The sequence below is a fragment of the Fukomys damarensis genome, unplaced genomic scaffold, assembly GCF_012274545.1.
Source record: "Fukomys damarensis isolate Sample0158 unplaced genomic scaffold, DMR_v1.0_HiC HiC_scaffold_10, whole genome shotgun sequence".
In the NCBI taxonomy this organism is placed as follows: Eukaryota; Metazoa; Chordata; class Mammalia; order Rodentia; family Bathyergidae; genus Fukomys; species Fukomys damarensis.
This window is the reverse complement of record NW_022900922.1, coordinates 5,880,244-5,899,644: the sequence shown is the minus strand read 5'-3', so window position 1 is coordinate 5,899,644 and position 19,401 is coordinate 5,880,244. Positions and strand designations below refer to the sequence as shown.

Sequence of the window (19,401 nt, the reverse complement as noted above, 5' to 3'; positions counted from 1 at the left end):
CACAATGTCCTTAGTTCAGTCCTCTGTACCAACAATAAAATGAAAATAAAGTAAATGTTATCTATGTTAAAACCAAAAGCAATCGAGAAAATACCATCTGCATAGATGGCATAGCATCTCAATAAATATAGACAGTGCTTTCTCTCATTAGTTTCTGTATATCTTTGTGTGTGTGTGTCTGTGTGTGTTACCGGGGTTTGAACTCAGGAACTTGTGCTTGCAAGGCAGATGTGATGTCACTGAGCTAAATCCCCAGCCCTCTGTATATCTTTTTGAAAGGAAAGATGTTAAATATATTGAAATTTTTCAATAAAAATTTTATAATAGAATACAAAGATGTCCAGCAGTGCTTAGTAGACTTGATTTTTTTCCTTTTATGCATCGTTATGTACATGAGAAGTGTATACTATTTTCTTTCTGTACTAGCATTGAAGTGTTGCCTGTGTAGCTTTTCATCATTCTTATTCCAGATGCTTCTGTCAGACTTTTCTCATCATCATATTGAAATGGCGTGTACCCTTCTGGAGACATGTGGACGGTTTCTTTTTAGATCTCCAGAGTCACACCTGAGGACCAGTGTACTTTTGGTAAGGGCTTGAGGATCCTGGTAAGAACTAGAGGTTCCTGATTTACTTCTGGATTAAAAATATTGGCCATCACTGGTTATCTCCCTCTGCCATATGAATATTTGTATTTCTACCTAAACTAGAATAGCCAAACATGTATTAACTATAGAAATTTTTCTCATTTTGGCTGCCAGTGAGTTCATAACATTACAAAAGGGCATTAAGTTCAACCTAGAATACTTTGGACAGGTGAGCTACTATTCTTAATATTATTAGGTCAGAGCCATCTTAATATTTTTGCTATATCTCAAGCCATCATTAATGTGTTGGGTAAACTTAAAAATAAAAGATTTTAAAAATTAAATTTTAAAATGAAAAAAATCACAAAATACTAGAAATTTTAATTAGGGAAAATTCTTTTTTTGTTTGTTTTTGTTTGTTTTGTGTTTTTGAGACAGGGTCTTGCTCTGTAGTTCAGGTTGGAGTTTAACATGCTGTGTAGCTTGGACTGGCCTTGAACTCACTTCGCTTAGTCTGCCAAGTGTTAGGATGATAGGCACCACCATGCCCAACAGGAAAATTATTTCCTAGGCTAATTAGTATGTTGAAAAGGCCATCAAATTTGTGATGCAACTATGTATTATGTACATTTGCTTACAGCCTTTCTGAGGAGAAAGAGACTGTGTGGCAGACAGGTGGTGGTTGGTGTTACTGTTAAAAGAGAGCTCCAGGTTAGACTCCTTTGGCATAGGCTGTTATATAGGTGGTGTTTTTATGAAAGTCTTGATTATGTCATTTTCTTTTTATACTCTAGTGATATTTTAAATGAACAAATGAATTTATTTCTGTGATCTGTTTGCAAACATACTAATGTGACTGTCATAAAATAGAATTGATTTCTAAATTCTTTTAATGTTTAAATCATATTCAGTATAAGTTCAAATTTTATTGTAACAAGGGGGAAAACCCTTATTTTTATCATTTGGCTCAGACTGACAAGGTTAGATAAGATAGCATGTAATATTGATGCTAGGAAAGCTTACTTGTTTTTCTTTTCTTTTTGCACTACTGAGGATTGAACCTAGGGCCTTTGCACTGAGTTACAACTCCAACCCTTTGAATTTTTCATTTTGATTCAGGACCTCATTAAGTCTCTCAAGTTCACCAGGTTGGACTCAAACTTGCAGTTCTCCTGCTTCAGTTTCCCAGAGCACCACACCTGGTTGGAGAGCTTAACTTTTAATGCCTCTGTTTTATTATAATTTGAACCCTTTATATTTATCTTTTGCTAGGGAAAACATTTATGGATTCTTGTGATAGAGATTAACATAGCATTGTTGAAAATCAAATTCTTTCCTACTTGATCAGTTTTCTTGGCTTGGTAAATTGTTTCCACCCTTATAGCAAAACCAACTAGCTATTATCATTGATTTTGTCTTATCTTCTGAATAGGAATCATGTTGTTTATTTATCATGTAATAGTTTGGGGGTTCTTCTTGTCCCTAGCACTAATACTTCTCTAGGGATATTATAGCTAGATGGGAGGGATCATGTAATGAACTGAAATATCAGCACTGTCCTTAGAGTGGTCCATAGCTAGTAAGCAAGAAGCAAATGTACGATTCCAGCATGGCATTGTAAGTGCTGTCGTAGAGGTCTGTAGCAGGCATTGTGGGTTCACTTAATCCATTTTAAATAATTAGGAAGGGTCTTCCCTATAGACATCATTTTATTGAGTACAACGTCTCTGCCTGACCCTTGGATAAGAGTGATAGTCTTCCATCATATAGTTTGCAGTACAGTAAGGCAGGCAGACAAAATAAATCATTATAAATGCAGCATAATAAAATGAGTAAGCTTTAAAAAAAATGAGTAAGTCTAAAGTATTGTGGATGTAGGTAAAAGAGAGACCTAATCTGATCTTTGTATGTCAGGAAGGGTTTTATAGAAAAAAATGATATTTTAGAGACCTAAGATGAATCTTATAGAGCAGAGAAATCATCTGACTAAAGCATCTACAGGTAAGACTGGAAAGGTAGGCAAAAAGTAGATTATAGACAGCCAAGTTTGCTATGCTAAGAAACTTGAGTACTTTTCTTGTTGGTATTGAGTAGCTATTGAAGGATTTTAAGCAGATAGGGTAGATATCAGATTTGTATTGTTACATTATTCCATTTCGACTTGAAGGAGTTTGTACATCTTTGCCATCTTGGTGGTGCTCACTTGGAATACTACCATTTTGGGAAATTGAGGCAGGAGGATTTCAAGTTCAATCCTGGCCTAGATTTAGTGAGGTATCGAAAAGAATTTTTTTTTTTAAGATTGAAGCTGATTGAACTTGACCTGAGTTCAATCCCCGGTACCAAAAAAAAAAAAAAAAAAAAACTGAAGCTATAGCTGTGTATGAAGACCCTTCATTCAATCCTCAGTACTAGGGGGACAAAAAAGATTTGCATGGAGGAGATAACTGAGTTAGCTGAGCACCAGTGTCCATGGGGAATAGTCAAAAAGCTGTTTTAAAGGGGAAAACAGTGAAGAGATGGATTGGCATAGGAATGGGTGGGTGGAGAATAATAATTAGCTGTATAGAAGTTATTAGGAAGTGGAGCTCATAAGACATGGTGAGCTATAAAGGATGAGGAAGAAGAACATGTCCTGTGATAAGATCCGCAATTCTGACATCGACATCTGAGTGGGTAGTGATACCAGTTACAGCAATAAGGGAATGCAGGGGAGGGAACAGATGCTGAGTTTGGTTTGAAACACATTAAGGTTTATGGAATAATCTAAAATGCATTCATACTCACTTAACACATACATTACAACCTTTTAACCACTTTGCATTCAAAATTATTCTTAATGGGAAGAAAGGTTTGGGGCATTATGTGTGACCATATATGTGTCGAGGAAAATGGTTCTAAACCAGTTTAGATTAGGTTAAAACTAATCTAGATTAACAACTATTATATGTTTATAAATGAAAAGCTAAAGAGTGTATTGTATTTTTCTCCAAAGAACTTACGGGGTGTGATCATTATCTCCAGGCCTGTTAAATGTGGACCTGTTTTCTTGTGTGTTAGAAAGAGTCAGCATTGTCTTAGTCACTTTCTTCGTTTCTGGGACACATTACCCAACCCCCATAATTCTAAGGACAGAATTTTGGTTCACAGTCGGTAGAGGTTTCATTCCATAACCCATTGGCTCCAAGGCAGAACAGCATGGCAGAGGGGCATACAGAGGAATAACTGTTCTTGTCACAGTGTTCCTGAAACAGAGACCATGGGAGGAGTCAGAGATAGATAAATCCTTCCAGGTCACACCCCCAGTGACCTGTCCCTTCTGACCAGACTCCACCTCCTAACAGCAGGTTCGCTGTAAGTCTCCTTAATCCAGTCACCTTCTTAATACATGAGGCTTTGGAATGGCCCTTGTTTTATATAAAATATAACAAACACTTCATCTACAATAGGGTACATCAATTTCAGTATCAGAGCTTAGCTACAGTTAATATACTATGAGACAAGACAAGCAATTGTGAAATTTAGTGTACCTGCACTTGAACTTATAAATAGCAAACTTCTTCCCAGTGTATGGTGGTTCTACTTGTATGGAAAGTAGGTCATGAGAAAGATCGAATGTGTTTATAAAAATTCACTCATCCACATATTGTTAATTATATGTTTTATCAAACATCGTTTTAGGGCCTAGCTACACAAAAGTAAAAAAGAAACAGGCCCTGCCCTCCTTGTGCTTATATATACAACAGTCTTTTCAAAACTTGAAATCTGCAACTATACCAGTCCATGACACCTGCTTGAAGCTGATCAGTAGTTTTTCTCCACATGCTTTAAACCCAGAATTCTCACTGTAGTGTTTTGCATTACCTAACTTCCTACCTCTTCTGTGTTACACTGTTCCATCGTGGAACCACATGGCCTTGTGTTAGTTCCTGTACCATATCACACTCTCTGTTGAAGTTTCCTCTACTGTGGGTGATTTGTGGTTCTTCAGCCTTTTGTCATCCTTCAAATCCTAGCTTAAATGTCACTTTTTCATAGATGCCTTTCCTAGCCCACTCCTAACTAGTTTTCTTTTGATCATTAATTGTTTGTAGACTTATTACACCAGACCATTAAACTTTATAAAGGAAGAAAAAATACCTGGCTTGTTCATTATTGAGTTTCCAACACCTGGCATAGTGCTTAGCACATTGTAAGTGCCAAGCATAATGCTTTCTTGAAAGGCTCAGTAAATTCAGTAATCTTTTCAACCCTAGTACTGGGGATTGAGCTGGTGCTTTGTCCATCCCGCCTCAACTTTAGTGATCTTAATGCTTGGTGTGTTAGCTGTCCCATCACTGGGATACAGTACATGACATACACATTTTAAGAGGACAGGTTATTTTGGCTCACAGTTTCAGAGGGTTCGGTGTATGGTACAAGACAAAAGCTAGAAACACTATGGTAGAAGGGCCTGGCAGATAAAGGCTGCTAAATCCATGGCAGCCAGGAAGAAGAGAGTCAAAGCAAGAGATATATCCTCTAAAGCCACAGCCTCTGTGACCCACTTCCTAGAACCTCCTAACAACCCCACCTTCTAACAGCACATTCAGCTGTAAACTCATGAATGGATCAATCACTGATGAATATGTCACTTCCATGATCCGTTCACCTTCCAAAGCCCCAACTCTGAAAACATGAGACTTGGGGGTACATTTCGATCTAAATATTGTACTTGATTTATACATGATACTATTTTAAGAATTAGAGGGCTAGAGATTTAGCTCAGTGGTACCATGCCTACCTCAAGCACAAGTTCAGTACTCAGTACCAAAAAAAGAATTAGAAGTGCTATCTGAAAATCTACAACTGGTCAATAGTTCTCAAATAGCATCTAATGGGTTGCAAAACATTCCATAATATGCAAGTTAGTCCTTTATGTAACAAAAGATTATCTGATCTTGTCAGTAGTACAGAGATGTACATCACTCAAGAGGATGATGATTGAATGTATCTGTTTTTCAGCACCTCCTCTGAGTTGATGCCAAACAACCTTAAACAGATTTTAAGACCTGGGGGCTTTTAGTTTTCTTATCTGTAGATACCTGTCAGATTTATCTGGTACAACACTGGATGGCATAAGCTCTGAGAAAGAATCAGTTGTACATGGAACAGTTAGAGGTAGAGTTAACCTTAATTTATATTCTTAGCTCTTAATTTCAGGCACTCATAGGTTGGATCCATGCTTTTCTTAAAGTTTATACAACCTGGCAGAGTTATAAATACAGTTATACTTATAGCACAGTTCTATGAGTGTTTTATTGGATAAGGCATAAAGCTAAGCAGTCATAGACTAATGTATTCTTAAAATGATTAGTATTTGCTTGCACAGTCTTAGAAATATCTAGTGGTTTTTTTGTTTGTTTTATTTACTAAGCTGTATTTGGAAATCTTATCAGTGACAATAGACATTAAGTTAGGAATGAAGAACTTTTAGAATGGAAATGTTTTAATTTGAACATTTTATTTTAGGAGCAAATGATGAGAAAGAAACAAGCAATGCATCTTGATGCAAGATATGTCACAATGGTGGAAAATGCTTATTACTACTGCAACCCACCTCCAGCTGAAAAGACAGTGAAAAAGAAACGTCCTCCTCTTCAGGAGTATGTCCGGAAACTTTTGTATAAGGATCTCTCTAAGGTCACTACTGAAAAGGTGAATCAATGAAAACATCTGATAATAGCTTGAGATATGTGGTAGTGCTATGCTCATATCAATTGTAGGAGAGGTGGATGGATCCCCAAAGCTCCATTTTGATTGATTTTGTATAGAACATCCTAAGAAGGGACTCATGATGATAATGCAGTTTTTAGAACATATATTTTGTTTGTGTCTGGTATTCTATAATAAATTTGCTATTAAATACTTTTGCTTTGGTGTAGAGGTTCTTAACCTCTTGTGGGCTCTGTGAGGCCAACAGCCCTTCTAAAATTTTCTGAGTTTGGACATCTAGCTCTCTGTATTTTTCTGAAGAGTCTCTGCAGCTTCCTATAGATATTTACCAAATATCAGTTTCCAGAAAAGTTTCAGAATCCCTGACCTGTTAATTATAGCAGTTACCTTGTTGGAATTTCACTTTTGTAATACTGAACAGAACATTTCCTGATTAACCATATAAGTTGACATACAATATAATACAAAACTTCTTCTCTTTTTAGGGTAAATAAGGAATAACAATTACAGCTTTGAAAATTGAAGACATTTTCCAGAGGCAATATTGTAGTTGTTTAACACAGTTTTCTTCTAACCACCATGGTACACACTTGTAATCTTAGCTAGGTGAGAGGCTAAGGCAGAAGAATTGCAAGTTTAAGGCTAACCTGGGCGACCTAGCAAGACCCTGTCTCAAAATAAAAGTTATAAAAAGCTAGGGTTGTGGCTAATGGTAGGACACTTGCCTGGTTTCCATACCCAGTACTTCAAATTAAGAAAGGAACACTTTTTAAATTGGCTCAGGGTTTGAAAAGTATTGAATATTAATGGGGCAGCAGAGAGATTGACATTTTCTGTGAAAGTGTTCATGAGGACAGTGTTTGATATGAGAAGAATGTTTTTCAGTATCTATTTTCTTTCAGAATAAAAGTGGAAAGAATGTGATTATAGATAGAGCTCTGATTATCTTGTTACTAGTAGAAGTTTTCACATAGTAATGGGACATCATAATGTGCCAGATACTTTGCTATATACTTACCTGCCTAATCCTTACTTTTAAACTGAATTACCCTGATGCCTTGGTTGTTGAACAACTCCAAGCTCAAACTTTCCACTATTTGAACAGCAAAGTTTTTTTAAAAAATCTGCCTGGTGTTGGTAACTTTGCTTAATAGTTGGACGGGAAATCCAACTTAAATCTGAATGGGCTGAAAGTAAGTCATGCATTGCATGTTGCCGCACACAGAAAGGGGAGACACTTCAGTGTAAGCACCACTCTTGGTTAGACAACCTGTAGTGCTTGTGTTAGTGCTTTAGAACATTCATCACTGTGCACTTTTTTGTGTGCTTTATTTGCATAAAATATTGTAACCATGGCTCCAAAGAAAGTTAGTGATACCAGCAGTAAAGCTAAAAGGAAAGCCATGAGAATCACAGTACAGTTAAAGAAAAGTAACTGCAAAATTTGTTAAAGTCCTGGAAAAATGAATTTCTAAGTGTAAATTTTTGGGCCTCAGAACCAATTATTTGGTTTTCCATTATTTCTTATGGGAAAAAGATTTAATTTATCAAAATTTTTGGTATATTGGAGCAAACTGAGTTTGATAACCAAGATATCACTGTAAGTACCTTTGTTACCTTCCATTTTATACACAAACAGGTGATTATGCAACATTGGTCTTGATGGAGTGTCCTCCATCTTAAATGATCTTTCAATTAGTTGATCTTGGGGTTACTTATTTGTTGGAAATTTGTTGAAATTGCTTTATTTGTTGGGAAATCTTTTTTTAAAAGAGTATTTACATGGAATAATGCACAAAACAGAGCACATTTTTTATAAACCATGGGTATTCCAGTAACATGAGTATATGACTCTATACTGTTAGCCTGATTGAAGACCTGGAAACTTGAGGAAATTATAAAAGCTGTACAGAAGTAAGAGTAAATTTTGTCATAATTAGAAAATCCCATCTTTCCTATCACTTTAAAGTAAGAGGCCAATAAGGCTAAAGTATTTCCCAACTTAAAAGTTCTGTATCTCTGTACAATAATAAAACACCTACATTATTTGTCCAGACTACTGTTTACTTATTTTAATCATTTAAACGAAACTCTCTTCATTCAGGTTTTGAGACAGATGCGGAAGTTGCCCTGGCAGGACCAAGAAGTGAAAGACTATGTTATTTGCTGTATGATAAACATCTGGAATGTGAAATACAATAGTATTCATTGTGTAGCCAACCTCTTAGCAGGACTAGTGCTCTACCAAAGAGACTCTATTATTTGCTGTATGATAAACATCTGGAATGTGAAATACAATAGTATTCATTGTGTAGCCAACCTCTTAGCAGGACTAGTGCTCTACCAAGAGGATGTTGGGATCCATGTTGTAGATGGAGTTTTAGAAGATATTCGATTGGGAATGGAGGTAACAAGGATTTTCTTTAAAGTTACCAAATTGGGATTAATGAAATAAAGCCTTTAAAACCCTAGTTTGAGGGACTGCCCTTTCCTGTATGGTACCACTTACTGCTGCCTCTTTGGAGTTAGTCATTTGTTAGTCTGAGGCTTGCACTGAAGTATTTTTTTGACTTTCTAAAACTATGAATCTTATTTTTGCAAATACTAAATTTTTATTTCTAGATTACTGTTGAAGTTCAAGTTATAGGAATTTATAAACTTATTAGAAAAGTTGATAACTGGGAATTTTCTGTGCTTTTTTCTTAATGTAAAACTTATGCATGTTTCTTAATTCATAGGTTGCAGAGAAACTAGCTTGTGGGGGCCTGATAAAGAGAGAATTACATTTTAACGGTTTTAAAAATAATTCATTTAATCATAGCTCAAAACTCAATTTAATATATAATATGTTCTTTTTATTAAAACTTTTATTTTTGGTACTGGGAATCGAACTCAAGACCTTGCACTTTCAAGGCAGACACAGTGCCACTGAGCTAAATCCCTGACCCCTATTAAAACGTTTTTAAGGGAGCCATTTCCTAAAGAGTAAAAGGATAGCCAAAAGTGAGTGTACTAAGTAGAAAGAAGTAAATTCATCATTTCTGTGTTCAGTGTTCTTAAGTAATTGATATTGATAAAGTAGACAGAATTTCCCTGTCAAATACATTATTACTCTTCAATGAAAATCTGTCTCTGTTTGTTTTTGTTTTTTTTGTTTTTTTTTAGGTCAATCAACCTAAGTTTAATCAGAGGCGTATCAGCAGTGCTAAATTCTTAGGGGAACTGTATAATTACCGAATGGTGGAATCAGCTGTCATTTTCAGAACTCTCTATTCATTTACTTCATTTGGTGTTAACCCAGATGGCTCTCCAAGCTCACTGGACCCTCCTGAGCATCTTTTCAGAATTAGATTAGTATGCACTATTTTGGATACCTGTGGCCAGTACTTTGACAGAGGTTCCAGTAAACGAAAACTTGATTGCTTCCTTGTATATTTTCAGGTATTTAAGCAAAATATGCAGGCTGATGTGTTTTAATGCATTGCATGTGTTAGAAATGCTGTCATATTAATTTAAGATATGTTCATAATTAGATTGTTTATTCATGAAAAGATGATTTTTAGGGATTTAAATTTTTATGTAAACATTGATCTTTGATTTTGAGAATGATTTTGGTATAGCTTAGGGGTTTGGTATAGAATTATAGATTATAGTATTTGATGCAGTAATTTATTAATTGAATTGTGATTTCTATGCATTTAATAACATTCTTCTTTCATCTATGTTCTGGTTTATGGCCAAAATTTTCATTTCTAAAAGTTTGAATTTATTATTTTTTAAACCCTTTTATTTTGGGGAAAATATTTTATTTGTAACACAGAAAGAAGTATTTTTTTCATTTATAAGTAAAGTTCCAGATTGTGCTTCCTATATCCTAATTTTGGTTAATTATATAAACTTGTGATTTGGAAAAAGTACAATACAAAAATTAAATTCAGTACAAGTACAAGGATAGTTCTACAACTTCTGTAAAATTTGTGCCCAGTAAATTAACTTGTGGGTTGATTGGTTGGAGCCCGATTACTATTTCTCATAAATACATTTTTATGAGTATTGATTAGGGTGAATAGTTCACTGTCAAGTACTTAAAATATTACTAAATAGCATAGCAATAATATATGACTGTATAATCACAATTATCATGGTTTTATTTACCTATTGATAAAGTAGATTTAATATTACAACATGAGCCATCAAAAATTCATACACAATGGCTGATAGTAAATGTTGATACATAAACATAGTGAATAAGTTTGTGAACTTTCTTAAAAATATCTTTGTGATATAGGACAACTTTTACTCCTTTATTTTCTGAATTGTTGAGAAAAAATGGGGAAAGGAGTTTGCAGACTTACATGTAAGGACTGTCTTAAGTTCATGACTATATTTAAAACCTGAGTTTTGCTGTAAAATGGCAGCTTTAACAATCAGCATCCATAATAGCTCTTTCAGGAAAAATCATTTGGATTCTACAGTCCCAGGCTAAGAGAAAAGAGAAACTCGGAAATATCTATGAGCAGAAAGACATAAGAATATTTTCCAAATTGATTAATAGGTCAAAAAACTGTAGCAGAGATACCTAGGGAATGGCATCAGAAGGGGCTGTGACCTGGGAGATGAGATCATTATATTCCACCTAGATTATAGAGTATAGGGTTAAGTTTTAGACAGCCAGGTAGAAGGATCTCCTGGAATAGAGCTTCTGACTTCATTGTGCATGCACATCCCCTGGGAACATTGCTGAGGTGAAGATTTTGAATAACTAGGGTTGGGGTCTAAGAGTCTGCATCTCTCACAAGCTCCTAGGTAACTCAGACATTTGAGTATCTAGGACCTAGTACAAATTAGAGTGGAAAAGTGAAGCACCAAGAGGTACATCTGTTCATATACTAGTAAGTTCTTAGGTTACATTTTCAGCTGATAGAAATTTAGGAATTAGAACAAAGAATGAAGGAACCAGGTTAGGAGGGAAGAGGGAAAATACGTACACAGTGTCATATACACAGTATCGTTCCACTTTTAGTGTATGTGCTGCTGAAGCGAGCGCTCCATATACACAGTAGATGTTCAGTAAATGTTTATTGATGATTATTGATTTTGATATATTTCAAAACTCTTATCTTCACATACTTTAATTGACGTTTTAAAGTAGTGAAAATTATTAAAACGGTATAAACTTTTTTAGGGTATAGGAGTAGTTTCTTTCATTTCAAAGTATCTGAACATTTTTTGGTGTTTATAATTTTTCCTTGTCTAAACAAAAAAGTTATAATAAAAAGATATTTAAAATAAAGTCACCAAGCGCTGGGGATTTAGCTCAGTGGTTCCAGTGCCTGCTTCACAAGAACAAGGACCCGAGTTCGAGCCCTGGTACCAAAAAATAAAATAAAATAAAGTCACCAACTGGTTCACAAACTGTAGAGATAGAGGGAAATACTAGCTGGAATGAGGGTCTTAGCTACTGACTATTAGTAAAGAATGGCAGATTTCTTATACCACTTTTCAACTTAGTTATAACTAGCATCACAATTACTATTTTTAAATATTTTGTGATTAATTTCCTATAGCTAAATTTATTTTTATTTGTCATCAGCGTTATGTTTGGTGGAAGAAAAGTTTGGAGGTTTGGACAAAAGACCATCCATTTCCTATTGATATAGATTACATGATCAGTGATACACTAGAACTGCTAAGACCAAAGATCAAACTCTGTAATTCTCTGGATGAATCCATCAGGCAGGTACACGAACTGGAACGAGAATACTTAATAAAACTAGGTAAGCAATTAATTAGAGAAAACGAAGATGATTTGGGTTAGATGGTATCTAGAATTTGCTCTATGATGTTACCAATCAGAGTTTTTATTTGTATACTTTGCTATTTTCTGTTTTGGATGTTAAAATGATACTATTAGGTAAGACTTGTGTTGCATGCTTGATTTCATTAAGTAATATCAAATTGAAATAAAACAGTCATGCAGGTCATGAAGCAAATGACAGTGGTGGAAAAGCACAATCCTGTCAGCAGAGAATCTTAGGTTGCTCATACTGTGATGTCTCCTTTTGATGAAAGTGTATATCTCATGTACAGACTAGATTTTCAACAGGAATTATTCCCTAAGAGTGTTCAGGATAGAGACTTAAAAAGTAGTGCCTGTTAGAAGTTTGGAACTACCTTACAGAACTTCAGACCTTATTCATTGGCAGAATTGTCGCTAGAGCATTATTTACATATTCAAAGAATCCTGAGATGTTTCTGGGAGAATAGTTAGCACATGAACAACAGCTCCCCATAGGGACTATGAGAATCTACTAGCTTTGTCAAGAGAGGTAACATGTACAAAATATAGCAGTACCAATCTTGGTGATAGTTCGTAGCATGTTTTACTGTAGTGCTTTCAATGTGACATGTTTTTAGAATACTAAGCAGTTTTATTTCCTGTTAGTACTTCATACATTCATGTTTGTCATTAGAGGATCTTTACCTTCACCAGTTATACTAACTATAAATTTATTACTGTGCATTTCCAAAGAACCACTCTTCATGTTGAAGACATGTATTTTTTTTGTTTTTGTTTTTGTTTTTTTGTGTGTGTTTGTTTGTTTTTTGAGACATGGTCTTCCTTTATAGTTCAAGCTGGCCCTGAACTCACTATGTAGCCCAGGCTGGCCTCGAACTTGTATCGATCCTCCTGCCTCTGCCTCCTTAGTGCTGGAATTACAGGTGTGGGCCAACGCACCCAGCCAAATTTATAATTTTTTACTCTTAAGAAAAATTACATTGACACACTAGTAGAATTCTTTTCTCCAAAGGTAAATTCTCTTTTGGAGACTAATTTTTGTGTTTTGTGCTATTGATTGTTTTGTTTTGTCTATTCAACCCAGTCCCAAAATAATTTTTTTTCAGACTGCTAGTTGAATAAGTGATAATTTCAAACATAATTTTTATTATTTATCAACTTACTTTCACTTTGTAGTCCTTGCAAATACTTAGTTATAGCCTTATCGGACTGGGGATTTAGCTCAGTTTTTCTGCCACCTGCCTTGCCAGCGCAAGAACCCAAATTCAGTGTCCAGTACCAAAAAAACAAAAACCATATAATAGAAATTAAGTTATAGCCTTATTGCCCCAAAACTTTGATGAATGATACTCTCTCTATCAAGGCATGAGTCACTATTATTGTGGCACTTAGTTTGGTATTATTGGTGATAAAGAGAACTAATTTGTGTTTTGTCCTTTATAGATCAAAGTATTAAAGGACACCAGGCTTCTTTTGAGGAGTCTAGAGAGAAATATAGGTCACCATTTATAAATGAAACTCTAGAAGTAGTAGCAGCTGCTCTCAAGTGTACTCCCATGTCATCTCCCTTTTCCTCTGGTTTTAGAGTCTAAATATTAGATGTATATAAGCAGAAATTCGATCAGTTTCCTGTAATATAAGAGGATATAGTATTTACCTTGGATGGTATTTTTGTTTTCAAGCTCCTGCAAATTTATTATATCATTTTAGGCTGGGGATTTAGCTCATTGGTGCTGCTGCCTGCCTTGCAAGTGCAAGGACCCACCCGAGTTCTATCCCTGGTACCTCCCCGCAAAATCAATTCTATTATATCATTTTAATTCTGTGGTATCTAATGCTAATAGTATAGTTAATGGAAAAAAAAACTAAGAGCATTTATTTATATTTTTAAATCACCCTTAATATTATTATAAGTATTAAGTAGTCATGTGGTAATTTTTAAATACCAGGAAAAGATATGGAAAGATAATCATATGTTAATGTTTTGATGCATATTCTTTAAAAAAATTTTTATGTGTGTTTGCAGTTTTATAACTGGATTGCTTCTACTCAATATGTTATGATTTTTTTTTCTGGGGTTCTTTTAAGTCTACTTTCAAATAGTGTATATTCCTTTGAATGTGCCATAATTTAATCCTTTTGTTTCACACTTCAGTTCCTTTCGAATTTTGCATTACTATAAATAACATTCTTGTGTTATTTTTCAGTGTACCTCTTGTTTCTTTAGGAAGCCATTACTAAGACATTTTCTTTAAATTTAAGAACAAAACCAAAGTGATAATAGGCAATATTATTTAATTCTGGTTTAGAGGATCCAAATAGTATTATAATTGGGCTGGGGATTTAGCTCAGTCGTTCTGTCGCCTGCCTTGCAAGCACAAGGACCCAAGTTGGATCCCTGGTACCAAAAAAAAAAAAAAAAAAAAAAAAAAAAAAAAAAGTATAATTATAAGGAGAGAAAAATGAAAAAAAGCCACGCAAACAAATTACATTTTTAAGCAAATGAGGGGGCTGGGAATTTAGCTCAGTGGTTCGGTGGCCTGCCTTGCAAGTGCAAGGACCCGAGTTCAATCCCTGGTACCAAAAAAAATAAAATAAAGCAAATGAGTATATTTTATAAATTAGAAATGAATTCAGTAGAACAGAATTTAAAGTCCAGAAATAATTCCAGTTAAAAATAAGACAATTTAGTATGTGATGAACTTAGAAGTCTCAAAAATGGAATGAAGAAGGGCCGGGGATTTAGTTCTGCGGTTCGGTGGCCTGCCTTGCAAGCACAAAGACCCGAGTTCAATCCCTGGTACCAAAAAAAAAAAAAAAAAAAAAAGGAATAAAGACAACAGGTGAACCAAATGGATGAAAAAGGTAAGTGTTTAAAAAGTTAAAAATAGATCCAATTATTTGTCAAGTATTTGAAGAAATGTTAATATTCCCCAATTTTTAATGATAGAAAAAACATACAAAAATGACAGATTTGAATATTTAAAATTTTCGTACAATGAAGCCAGTTGTGGCAGCACATACCTCTAATCCCAGTGCTTGGGATGCTGAGGAATAGGATCAAAGTGAATTTGAGGCCAACTTAGTCTGGCTATGTAATAAGTTCAAGGCCAGTCTAATCTATATAGTGAGAGCCTCTCTTTAAAAAAAAAAAATTCATATGGTGAGAAATAACTAAAATTAAAAGAAAAATTATTCCCATGCCAAGTTATCATCATTTATATAAAGAACATAGGCACATTGATGATTAATACAGTACCTACTAAACAGATAAATGAGCGTGACATAACCAAATAAGGGAGAGCAGAGGGGAGTTGATATTTTTATTGAATACTGCTTATTTGCCATAGTGATACAGGTATTGTTAGTCATATTTAACAAATGATTTAAATAAAGCCCAAATTAAACCACTAGGTCAACAATAGATTAAGATAAAATTAAGATAGAAAATTGTTCAACTAAGCAGCAAAATATAAATTAAAGCAATGTGTAAGGAGATATTAAAATTATTACCATTTGGGTTTTGAACAAAAAACTGAGGCACCAGGCTGTACAGATTCAAAGAAATGTATTTTGTTTGTTTGTTTGTTTTTTGCTACTGGGTATCGAACTCGGGTCCTTGTGCTTGCGAGGCAGGCAGCAGAACCACTAAGCTAAATCCCCGGCCCAGAAATGTATTTTATTTTGGCACCTTTTTTTTTTGGTACTGGCGATTGAACTTGGGACCTTGCGCTTGTCAGGCAGGCAGCAGAACCACTGAGCCAAATTCCCGGCCCTTTGGTGCTTATGTACTACATTTCACTGTCTATATTTTACATTTTGTTAGCTGTAGCTCCTTTATATGTTCATTTTTATCTGCGTTGTTTATTGTAATGAGTCAGCATCTTGATAATTGGTACACAATTTGGCAAATGCAAAATATTCAGGAATTGTTTTTTAAACTAACTTGCAGTAAATGAAAATGTATTAGAAACAGTATGTATTTTAAAAATTGGTTTAACAATAGCCCACAACCCTCGGACCAACTATTTTACAAATTGGAAATATGTCAATCAAAGTTAGAATATACTGTGATTCTCATGATGCATAATTTAAGTAGATATGACACTTTAATGGAGATATTTCACATCAGATGAACATCACTGCATGATATTTTTTACTAAAAGCTTAGGTTTATAAACTTCTGGCTTTTCTTTGTTTGCCTTTGATAACTCAGTAGTCACATATTTTACTTTTAAAGTTCAAATAAATAAATATATAAAATTATTTTACCTATGAAAACTAGTTAAGTAATAAGTAGAAAATCCTTAAGTTAATGGAATCTCAGTCTGACACTTTTCCTTAGTATTCTTTCCCTTTAAGAAATAGATCTCTCTGGGCCAGGAATTTAGCTCAGTGGTGCCTCTGCCTGCCTTGGAAGTGCAAGGACCTGAGTTCGATCCCTGGTACCACCCCCCCAAAATAGATCTCTCTGATCCTCACCCATCTTCTCAATTTTTTTCCTTTTCAAACCGAATATAAATGCCTTAATTGCTCTGTACTTCCAAATATGTTCAGTTGCTTAGATTTAACACATGGGAGTAAATTTCTTTTGTGTTGATTAGCCTTTGTTATTCAAACTTTGGCTTTTACTATTTATAAAATGAACAGGATTAAATCTCATTATTTTTTCCTGCTCTAATCTTCTAAGAGCGTATTGATAAACAAGTATTTACTCAACATCTACTGTGTATTTATCAATATATAGCCTCTGTTAAGTTTTAAATATATAAAGTGAGTTGTCTTCAAAGGCCTTATCTGATCTGACATTTATGAAATCGTTAGAAAAAATCATGTGCTATATCATCCAATATAAAGTGCTATGAAAAATTTTGCAAGTGCTCTAGGAACAAGCAGGAGAAGAAATAAGTGCTCAGTGATTAATATAGAAAAATAAAACATTGAACTGGGATGGAATGAATTGAAAGTACATATAGAAGAGTATTCTGTATTGAGAAGGATATTCAGTGAGTAGTAAGATCTGAAGACAGTATGCTCTGACAGGAAGAGTCTGAACCAGCTGTGGGAGGTTGAGAAGAGAGTAGTGGGAAAATAGATCAAATGAGGTCACATCTGTGTGCAACTTGAAAATAGAGTGGGTTGAAATTCAAGCAGCATGTAAAAGCTAAATGTGCAGTGAGATGTGGGATGGATGTAGGAAGTGGAAGCATCTTTAGGACAGGAAATTCCCTGGGGAACAGGATACTGTCATTGAAGAAAAAAAATTTAAGACTATGTGGTAACAAAAACTGCTGTGTCTTTTTGCCTCCTTCCCTGTCTTGATCTGAGGACATTGAGATTGATAGCCAAATGTATGTTCTCCATTCAAGTGACATGGTTTTATACGTGTACCTTTGGGGTTTTAGAAATCCTTGAAATAATCATTTCATAGAGTATCACCAGGTCTGTTTCCTGTGTGTCTGAGACTGAATCTTATCTATGGCTGCATTTGGCCTTTGATCATTGACAGTAAGATTAAACAGGATCACGCATAACTGAAGCACTAAGAAAAGGAAAAAAAAACTTGCACACTTACGTATTTTTTCCTCTTTGCTAATGCTTAAGAAATATATCAGTGCTTTTGTTAAAATGTAGATCTAAACATACTTTAAAAATGTTTTCTTATGGTATAATTCTGATCTTTTACCATTGTTCTGAGGAAGTGACTGTCGAATTATCTTAATACATATTTTTGAAGGAGGTGGTATGAATGTAGAAAATTGGCCTTTATATTTTTAATGCATTTTTTTCCATTTTCTTCTCATTTCAAGGCCTAGTAAATGACAAAGAGTCAAAAGATTCTATGACAGAAGGAGAAAATCTTGAAGAAGATGAAGAAGAAGAAGAAGGGGGAGCTGAAACAGAAGAACAGTCTGGAAATGAAAGTGAAGTAAATGAGCCAGAAGAAGAGGTGATGACTTTTATTTATAGCAAATAGGTACATTTAGAGTATTTTGATTATATGAGCCAAGACTTTCTTAAAACATAAAATGATATCTTCCTCTTAGTTTTATTATAGTAAATGTAACTAGTTGTATATTTCCATTACAAAATCACTTAAAGGTTTTTATAGGAATAAAAGATTCATATCATAGGTGAATTAACAATTTGAAGAAAAATACTGATTTCCTATCTCTTTAGTGAATGTGGATTTTTAACCTGTTGGTTTTACAGTCTTAAAAAACAAAATAGCTGACTAGATATGAATAAGCTTTGCTTTTATTTTTTCCTAGCTCTAGTAGTATATGAAATCTGAAATTTATGGTGTATCATACTCTTTTTGTTTTTATGATTCTGTTTTATAACCATTTGAAATTGCTGCTCCAGTCTACGGCCATACCACCCTGAACGCACCCGATCTCGTCTGAAATTGCTGCTCCACCATTTTTGGCCTGCTAAAATGTCATTTTCATAGGGTTGAACATAATAATTTTAATACTGTCATCATTTTTTTCTTCCATATCTGCTTATGCTAAAAGTACTATCAGAGTAAAAGGATATCTGAGTTTGTTTCATAGGCGAATGAGGGGAATGAGTTAGGAGTATAGAAGAAGTAAAACCATGGATCAGTAATTGTTGTGTTGTATAACAGGTAAATAGGGATTCATTATACTAGTCTCTGTACCTTTATATATGCTTAAAGTATAAAATTAAAAATAAAGTTTTTTGGGCTGGGGATTTAGCTCAGTGGTTCTGGCGCCTGCCTAGCAAGTGCAAAGGCCTGAGTTCAATCCCCAGTACCAAAAAAAAAGGTTTTTTAAAAGTAGGAATAGAGTACTAGGAAAAATAAAACTTAAACCAAAAAATTAGTAATTGTTCATTGAGTTTTGGGTATACATTTCAATTATGTGATCGTTGAGTTAGTACATGTGCTGACAAAGTAAATACTACATCATTATAATTTAGTGGGTAAGATTTTTTTGTGTGTGTTCCTTGGTGCTTAGCATTTAGGATAGTTTAATAATTTAAAATATGATCTAAATTAAATATTGAAAAACATTTACAGTTAATATTTAAATGTTAAGAAACTGAATTTAAGTTTTAAATTATCTGAGTAAATCCAATATAAATATAGAGAATGTAGGCTGCTTAATGTTTAAAAGAATATCAATTGTTTAAAGTGTTAATAAAATTCATGAAGTAGACTTTAAAGCCAATAAGAGTCAAAGTAAAAGGGGATCTGGTAATTCCAGTGATAAAAAATTTTTACAGTTAAAAGTAAAAAAAATCCATGAGCCTATGTTTCCTTTGATGTGTAATT

General features: G+C 34.3%; 1 protein-coding gene across 3 annotated transcripts in view; it reads left to right on the top strand.

Annotated features, from left to right (window-relative positions):
- The window catches only part of Upf2 (UPF2 regulator of nonsense mediated mRNA decay), a 99,659-nt gene that overhangs the window by 57,795 nt on the left and 22,463 nt on the right, over positions 1-19,401 (top strand). For all 3 annotated transcript variants that reach the window (XM_010621361.3, XM_010621363.2, XM_010621362.3), the window contains exons 11-17: positions 471-587; positions 6,098-6,283; positions 8,406-8,494; positions 8,594-8,708; positions 9,467-9,742; positions 11,895-12,078; positions 17,912-18,051. In XM_010621361.3, coding sequence (XP_010619663.1) covers positions 471-587; positions 6,098-6,283; positions 8,406-8,494; positions 8,594-8,708; positions 9,467-9,742; positions 11,895-12,078; positions 17,912-18,051 — 1,107 coding nt within the window. The remainder of the gene's footprint in view (positions 1-470; positions 588-6,097; positions 6,284-8,405; positions 8,495-8,593; positions 8,709-9,466; positions 9,743-11,894; positions 12,079-17,911; positions 18,052-19,401) is intronic.